General features: G+C 35.7%; 1 protein-coding gene across 1 annotated transcript; it reads left to right on the top strand.

Moving 5' to 3' along the window:
- Positions 1-308: 308 nt before the first annotated feature.
- On the top strand, positions 309-1,502 carry LOC143603653 (protein LURP-one-related 15-like). The gene is made up of 3 exons (XM_077080395.1): positions 309-735; positions 941-1,177; positions 1,283-1,502. The coding sequence occupies exons 1-3, from the start codon at positions 511-513 to the stop codon at positions 1,472-1,474; spliced, it is 654 nt and encodes a 217-aa protein (XP_076936510.1). The 5' UTR covers positions 309-510; the 3' UTR covers positions 1,475-1,502.
- Positions 1,503-8,975: the final 7,473 nt, after the last annotated feature.

Here is an 8,975-nt window from a genome sequence, read left to right on the forward strand (position 1 = left end):
ATAAATAAACGTTCACAAACATAAATGAACGAACGAAATATGTGTTCATGTTCGTTCGATTAATTAAACGAACAAAAACATTTTGTTCATGTTCGCTCGTTTATTAAATAAAAGAGCATAAACGAACTTTCCGTCGAGCAGTACACGGACAGTTCATCGAATATTTGGTTCATTTACATGCCTACTTGAGTACATGTTAATAAAATTATTAAACTTGAATTACTTAGTCTAGAGACAGGAAACACAATGCAATAAAACTAAATTAAATTAAAAACAAAAAGAAAAAAAAAGTAATCAATACCGATAATAAAACTCCTCAATCATTTCGTGGAAAACAAAACATATTCAACTCTCATTTATGTTTTCAAAAGCATGCCGCGTTAAACTCTGCCGTGTACAACAAACAAACAAAGTTCACATCCCCATAAGTCAACCTTCACATTGTTAAAACTAATTACAATCTAATTACAATCTCCATCAAAATAAGCTTAACTAAAGTTGTCTCCATTGATGATGGCTCAATCTGCATCTAATCCAGTTTCTGTGGTCGGGTCCGAGTTTACTGCGCCATATTCGCTCGATATAATAGTTGACCGAAGATCCGGTGGAAACATGATCATCACAGATATTAACCATAATATACTGCTCAAAGTAAAATCATGCAACACAACGTTTCACTATGAGCGGGCGCTCCATCAGCCAGACGGCCGAATAATTGTTAGGCTCCGAGATAAGGTTAGATGTTTGATTATTCATATGTCACGTCTATCTGAAAGTGATTTAATATGGGTACAAACGTATTAAACATACAAATACTCTAAAAAATAAAGTAAAGTAATAATAATTAGTATACACGTGAAGAACTTTTTGTATGTTATCCTAACACATTAATTAATATATGATTTGAGGATATATAACTTGGATTTTGATTGTATTACAGATCATAAGTCAACATAATCGGTGGAAGGTCTATAGGGGTGACAGTAGATCAAATAATAATTTGATTTTTAGCACAAAACAACCAAACATGATTCAATTTAAGACCAGTTTGCAAGTGTTTTTGGAAAATAAAACAAGTGGGAATGATGCTTGTGATTTCAAGATCAAAGGAAGCTGGTCAAAAAGAAAATGCAAAATATACACGGGAGATTCTTATTCTTCAACTACAATTGCACAAGTAATTTTTCTACTTTTTACTTTCTTTTTTGGTGATTTTCACTTGCATGTTTAAGGGTTCTTCTGGTCACATTCAAGTTATCAATTAATGAAGTTATAACTGTAGATGTATAAAAAAGACAAGTCGAAGAAAGTGAAGCTGGATAAGAACAAATTCATGGTGACAATTTACCCTAATGTCGATTATGCGTTTGTGGTTGCGCTTATTGCTATTGTGGATGCTATGAAAACGGTAGATAAAGATTATGCTGAGAAAATGGCAGAATCTAATGCTCAAATTATCGGTGCAACTGCTTAATTCCTAGACGTCATATTAGATTGCTCTACTTGGTCTCAAAACCACCAATTAGCTTTGTGTAGTATAGCTTTTTTTTTTTTTTTTTTGTAATTTTCTTTTGAGTTGTACTTTTTATCTTTCTTGTTGATAAGTTTCCTCTGACCTCTCTAAGATAAATAAAATCTCTATTGTCACATATATCTATCTATACTATATATAATACATCAAATAAGGACAAATTAAGACACCTTGATTTTAAGGGATTCACAAATAAATTAACATATGATACAACCTTTAATGCATCTAGGATAAGGGCAAACTTGTCAACAACTAAAAAATGTTATTAAATAGTTACAATATTGACCCCCTCACTTTACTTAACTTTTGTAAATTTTAAAAATAGTTACAATTATGATCCTTGATCTTTCACTCTTAATATGATTTTTATTTTCATTTTTAACTCAACCCCCTCATTATTTTTAACTATTAATAACTTTTTCATGTGCTAATATTTTTTTAAAGAAATTATATCATAAAAATGAGAATGTTTTTATCTTTAATTTGAGTATTATATTGTTATAGTTTTTTCATTTAAAAAATATCATTTAACGTAGGGGCGTTTGCTGTCTGGTTTTAATGGATTTTAAATTAAACCGTGGGTCAAACCGTTAGTAACCGGTTTTTGTCATCGAAAACCGAAACGGACCTTTGAAAATTGAAAACGACTGGCCAAAAGTTAATGGAAAAAATCAATGGTGAAATCAAACCAGTGACCAGTTTGAACGTTTTTCGGTTTCAAATAGAAGAACGAACATCCATAAACATGTTACATGATTACAAATGTATGTGTTTTCCGCTGCATCGCGCGAGCACCCGTCTAGATTTATATTATCAATAAAACATATTTGATTTGATGTAATCTGAGCATATTAAGAAGAGACGCCGCTAAATTTTAATTTAGGTCGACTTACCATCCATTATCTGCGCGAGACGTTACAACTCATCTCCGGTAAACATTAATATGGAATGAGTTGAAGTGAACAATCAATTGAATGATGGTGCAATCACAGACCAACACACCATAAAACCCATTGATTGGTCTATTGATCTTCATCTCCTTCTGCCGCACGGATTCATTGTCGTGTAACCGCAAAGTAACATAACCCACCCTGATTTATTATTGCTCCATTTATATATAATTCTTCCTTAAGTAAACTCATTGTTCCCTGAGCACGGGTTCATCCAATTTAACCTCGCCTCCCCTATCCCAGGTACGTTTTGTTCTATTAATGTCTTTTTGCTATTGTCAATTTTGTTCAATCCCTTCCCTGTCTTACCTGTTTGTCAATTTCTTTTGTTAGATTTTATGTTTGGCCTTTAGTTTATCCAATTTTGTTGATGTTCATCAACAATCGCGAATCTAATAACCACACAAATGTGTAATATAGCTAACAGATTGAAATTGAACATGTAACAGAACTACTTACAGTGGTGTTGTTGTTATCCAAAGAAGAATTGAGTGACTTTATTTGGGGTGGGGTGTTTAGACGGTTCGGTTATTAGCCTGAGTTGAAAGCGAAGCCGGTTTTTAATATAATCTGGTTTGGTTATTAGCTTAAACCGAAGTTGTCGGTTAATCTATGGTATTAATCCATTGGTTTCCGGTTAGTCGGTTTGGTTTATTCGGATAGTTTGGATTTTTTGTACGGTACAGTTCGGTTATTAGCCTAGATCGAAACCGAAGTCATCGATTAATTTGTTTTATCAATCAGTTGGTTTTCGGTTAATCTTGGTTTGTTTACACGGTAAGTTTGTCAGTTTCCGGTTTGCTTTGATTCACTTACTTATTTCGCACCATCATCACCGGCGTCACCTCTAGTAACCATCATCACCAGCGTCACCTCATTGTTGGAATGAAAATGGACCCTGCTCTCTCAGCCCTCACCGCTTACTATTGTTTATGTGGTAGATTGTTTTTGGTGAAAATCGGTTTTCATGTCAGCTGCTAACGAAATTTAGTGCTGGTAGGAAGAGAATGAGACCATAGATGGTTTTCTTGGTGTCAAGGGCCACATTAGCGGCCTGCTTAGAGTAAGTCTTTTATTATCTACTTATTTTATTAATCCCGAAATGGTTACTGAATCCAAGAACAAGTTTCGCTGAAATCAAACATGACAAGTATCCTTTTCTTGAATTTAATTCTCATTTATAGGTAACACCAATCAGGTTTCGGATTTAAAATTTTCATTAAGATAAATTCTTTTGTCGGGTGCATGGGTCAACAGTTTGCAAACAACTTTTTGATTATGGGTTAGTTTTCATACGGGTCAAAACATTGGTTACGAGTAAATTGGATATGGTTCGGTTTGAAAGAAAAAAATTTATTATTATAAGAACGGGCCACTTTGACTTACTTTAAAGTTTTGGGTATTAGTCGAAACAAGATGATTACGAATTTACGACCAATGTCAACTTTGGAATTTTTAAAATGTTGAGAATATTGGTTTAAAGTTCTGACTACGGTAAATCTTTTATATGGGTATACAGGTTGACAATTCGCATATGGTCAAAATTCAAAAAGAAATTTTATGAATGACAATCTCATAGCCACCAGAGTCATAGGATTTATATAATTATGTGTGATTATCATGAAAATCTCATAGCCCACAATATGCTATACTATAGTTTTTAGTTTTTTACCGATGGTTTAACACTAGCTAATATCTTAAATCCTGATTTTATGCTAATTATATGTGATGATCATGTAGCCTTCTGTCGATACTACCGACACCGGAAATGTTCAGAGCCAACCAATAGATATGTTTGTCACCTCTTTTATTCCAAATTCTAGGGATCTGGCAGTGGCTTATTTTCCCAACTATCCATCTACTGCTTATTATTATGGATGCTCTATTAAGTTTTCGAAGAGAATTTTGTTTATAATATGTTTATAGGTATCATTTTTTACGTACAAAATTACTAATTTGCCCTCCATAGTTATATCAAAGATATCAGCCCATAGTAAATGAACGTGTTCATTTTTTTTGGTATCTTATGTTTTGCCATTCCATACATATTCAACTTCAACTAAATTACTCGATTTGTGACAGCTTGGATTGTTTTTCCTAGGTTCGTAATTTTGGACTCTTATTAGAAGAACGACTCGAGTGCTTTAGAATTTTGGGGAATGTATGAGACCGGCTCAAGGTCAAGGAACTAAGGTATGACCTTACATTATTTATGTGAATGTATAGCAAATCAAATCAAAACAAATTGTTAATGGGTAAAGGATTGACGATTTTTAAACAGTTTGACCAACTGGTAAATTTGTGCAGTTTGATCAAAGTACAATCAAACTACAGGCCATATTCATTTACAAATCTTTTGCACCTTTAATTTTTTTTCTGTGTGAAAGGCAACAACATGTTTCTTTGGCTCAGTTCCTGATCAAACATAGTTAATTGTTTAAAAGTCAATAAAGTTTGTTTGAGGGCAAAAGGGATATTTTAATACTTGGATTGATTAATTTGTAGTGTAAAAGTTCATTTAAACAAAAACAAGAAATCTACACATTTCCACCATGTTTGCTTTATATATTGTAGTTTGTATAAAACATAGTCTTGTAAACAAAACAAACGAACAGTGGTTGTTCGTGTTCATTTGTTTAACTTTAACCGAACAAACTGGCAAACACGAACATGAGCAGCAATCCCATTACTAAAATCTAGCTTTTGGGGTACAGCTTGCAGACACAGGTTCAGGTGCAACTTTCATAGCGGAAGCCGGTGCCGCCACCACCAATGCCACGGTGATGGTAAAATTTGGCGGCCTGTTGGATGTGGCACAACAGGTCTTAAGATCTAAAGGTGGCATTAGAGGTTGGGTGTGCTTTACAAGTTGAAGGCAATGCATCAGGTTAATATGAATTATGCCACTAATGTATATAGTTTTATTACTTTAATTCCTTAAGTTCAATTATAAAAATCATGGTGTTGGTTGCATATAGCCAAGGCATTACAATTTATACATGAAAAACGGATCTCAAGCTGTTGATTAGGATTTTAAATGTTTCGCTAAATTCCAATAGCTGTAAGGTGAGGAGTTGTTCATGTGTCTTGGTCAATTGCATTCTAGGTTATATATATTGGTGACAATATTCTTGCTTAGTTATTTTGTTGATCCTTATTCATGATGTCATGATAAGCTTATCAAGTTATCTAGGGTTTAGTGTTTCGTGAGATTGCTTGCTTTAGATACTATTAATTAACCCTATTTGATAACTATGAGGAAATCAATATAACTGATTGCTTAATAATCTAACAATTATTCTTTGGGATGTCGTTTGATTCGTTCAAGGGTCCTCTAGGGTTTGTTAAATGAATTTGTTTAGAAATCAGTTTCCATATCATGTTATTTGTCCATTGCTTGATGATTGTTGATGCATGAGATTCTTACCTAGGTAGATTCCTTATCTTATTGGTTTCGATCTTGAGTTTGATTGCTTGTTTCTAGTTTACTTGTTATTTAATTTCTTAGTTTAATATTAGTTTAAAAGCCCCCTTAAAACATTAATAATAAAGAGTCTTGCCGTAAGTCGAGTCTAATTAGTTAATTGACGTAATTTATAGAGTCCTGTGGATTCGATATTCCGGACTTACTTAGCTTTAATACATTTGATCGGTTCACTTGCCGGTATTTTGTGTAGTTGAGTCTTAGGTCTTGTTTTTATTACTTGTTTAATTTAGTTAATATTTAATTGACTGTTTTCACCACATCAAGTTTTGGCGCCGTTGTCGGGGACTCTTAGCAATTGCGTTATTAGTCTTACTTGGACTTATCTACTACACACGTGCTATTTGTTTTTATTTTTGTTTGAGTCGTAGGAGTCCAATTTAAGTTTTAGTTTATTTTTAAGTATTCGAGTCTACTCACTTGGTCTGTTGCGTTTTTCAGGTATACGCCACATATTCGTTCGCAAGGACCACCGCTGGAAAATCTGGAATTCTCTCCATTGAAGACCGAGGCTAGTCCGTCAGCAGAGAAACAACTGTCAGAACCCGCATCTACACCAAATTCGTCACCATACAGTTCACCACCAGAAAGTCCGAAAAGCCAAACAGAAGTTCAGATGGCCGACGATAGAACAACTGTTGCTCAAGCCTTCGATGGCTTAACCGGAAACCAGTCATGCATTGTCGTTCCTGAGATCGACAATCCCAACTCGTGGAAAATTCCGTCATACGTCTTGAACAACATCATTCAAACTAATCAGTTTCATGGGCGTGATGACGAAGATGCACCCGCTCATATTAACCGACTTTATCGCGTTCTAAAAACTTTTAATTTACAAGGTGCTACTGAAGATGCTATTTTCTTACATCTTTTTCCATTTTCACTTGCAGGTAAAGCAACTCTCTAGCTCGACACTCAGCCGCCCGACAGTTCACTATATGGGAAGCACTACGTTCGGCATTTATCAAAAGATACTTTCCGCCGGCTAAAGCGGCTTTTCTTCGTGATCAGATTCACTCGTTTCACATGGAGCCAGATGAACAATATATGCTTGGGAGCGTTTTCAGAATTTGCTTGCCCGTTGCTCACAGAATGGTCTGACACCATGGGCTCTAGTGGAAAAATTTTACAACGGGCTGACATATGAAACACAAGTTCGTTTTGACACTGCTGTTTGAGGTAACTTAATGGCAAGGAAGAATGTCACCGAATGTAACGAGATGTTTGAGAGCTTCGCTCAATTGGACCTCGCCAAAAGACCACAACGCGGGAATTCCACTTCCGTTAGCAGTACATGTAACATCCTACTTTTGATCATAATAATAAAATAAAGTTCGTCTATTTTATTGTGGGTTGTTATCGGTTTAGATGGTTAGAATATGATTTGGGTTAGTGTTGGGATTAATGAATATGGGTTATGGACTTGGGTTATAAAATAAAGAAGGAAAGACCATGGGAGCCCATAATCCATAATTATATAAACCTTAAATTACCCATTTAATTCATTTCACACATATTCCATACACCACCAAAACACACACTTAAGCCCTCTATCTAGTTCTCTCTCTATCTAAACCGAAACCAAGAAGGAAACCGAGCACCGAACTGAGATAATGATAATATGATGTTGTATGAGCTTAAACCCGTTAGATATAGTCACGAAACGACGAGCCGACACTGTTAAACCATTAAGTTATGAGATCCGGGTAGAGTCGGGTATAAACCGAACCTAAGATGAGCTTATGGGTCACCCTAGTTCAGATATGGATCAAACGAGATGAAAAACGGTGAAAACGGTGCTGAAACACGTTTTTCCGGCCACCGCCCGGTTTTCCGGCACGGCAGCGCCGGAAAGGCGGCTGGGTATTTAAGGATGTCAGAGAATGTTTCTGACATTCTCTGACAAACCCTAACCATAATTCGTTAACAGAGAGTTAACGAAATAGGGGTGATTCGTCAGGTGAATTCGCTAATTAAAGCCTAACGAACTGGCCCTAGTTCGTATCCTGATTCGTTATAGAAAAGACAGCGAATTAACCTCATTTCGTTATACTCACTCGTTAAAGGAAGATAATGAACTAGACGGTTCAATTCGTTACTGAGGGGTCATTCGCTATAGGGTTCAATTCGTCAAAGAACCAGTTCGCTATGGGGTCCAATTTGCTACATGGACCGGTTCGATTTGTTATAAAAGTAACGAATGGGTCATTCGTTAAGAACCAAGTAACGAACTAGAAGTTTGATAGAATGACAGAACAGTCCCTGAACTTGAAAAGAATGATTTAATTACAAAGAAGCCCTTAAACTTTTAAGTAGCAAATTAAATAATGATCCAAAATTCTAATGGAAAATGTGTTAAGACAGTTAATGAAAATAAAATTTTTCCAAGCTGACCTGCTAGAGGCTCTGCGCCTTGGACCCTGCTAGGGGCTGCCGCCCCTAGACCCCGCTGCCAGGGGCGCTGCCCCCGGACCCCCGTTCGTTGTGGGTTATGAATAAACTAGAAACGTGATATAGATAGTGATAGTTAATTGATATGTGTAATTGCTATACAGTTAGTCGTGCACAACTCAAGAAAGGAATAACTATAAACGGTGAACGTAACCGCATTCAGGTGAGTTTCTAGCCCCATTCCTTGTTATGTTTTCGGGGCTGTGTGCATACTCGATGTGATTAGTTAATACACTTATCCTACGTGATAAGTGTATGCCATATATGTATTATGTGAAATGTATGAATGCTTTCTTGTCGGTACATGAATGATCTTCGGATAATGCATGTACTGCCAGGTAACGGTTGACGTTATATGTATGTTGTAAGATAACGAATGAATGATGTATGTATGTGTGAAACTTACGACTATGTATATAGGAAGTATGTTAATGAGGTATGGAAGAAAGGGTATCGGACCCTAATAATATCCGAGGATGAAGGGTGACCGGACCCTAATAAAATCCGAGGATGAAGGGTGACCGGACCCTAATAATATCCGAGGATGAAGGGTGACCGG

Source organism: Bidens hawaiensis, unplaced genomic scaffold (assembly GCF_021521415.1).
Source record: "Bidens hawaiensis isolate Kalapana, Puna unplaced genomic scaffold, B.hawaiensis_p1.1 tig00062340_1, whole genome shotgun sequence".
NCBI classification, from domain to species: Eukaryota; Viridiplantae; Streptophyta; class Magnoliopsida; order Asterales; family Asteraceae; genus Bidens; species Bidens hawaiensis.

What these genes read in the sequence shown, in the direction of transcription:
- LOC143603653 (XM_077080395.1), top strand. Translation starts at nt 511, where the DNA reads ATGATGGCTCAATCTGCATCTAATCCAGTTTCTGTGGTCGGGTCCGAG. An exon ending in TTGTTAGGCTCCGAGATAAG is followed by an intron (nt 736 to 940) that starts GTTAGATGTTTG and finishes ATTGTATTACAG; the next exon opens with ATCATAAGTCAACATAATCG. An exon ending in CTTCAACTACAATTGCACAA is followed by an intron (nt 1,178 to 1,282) that starts GTAATTTTTCTA and finishes TTATAACTGTAG; the next exon opens with ATGTATAAAAAAGACAAGTC.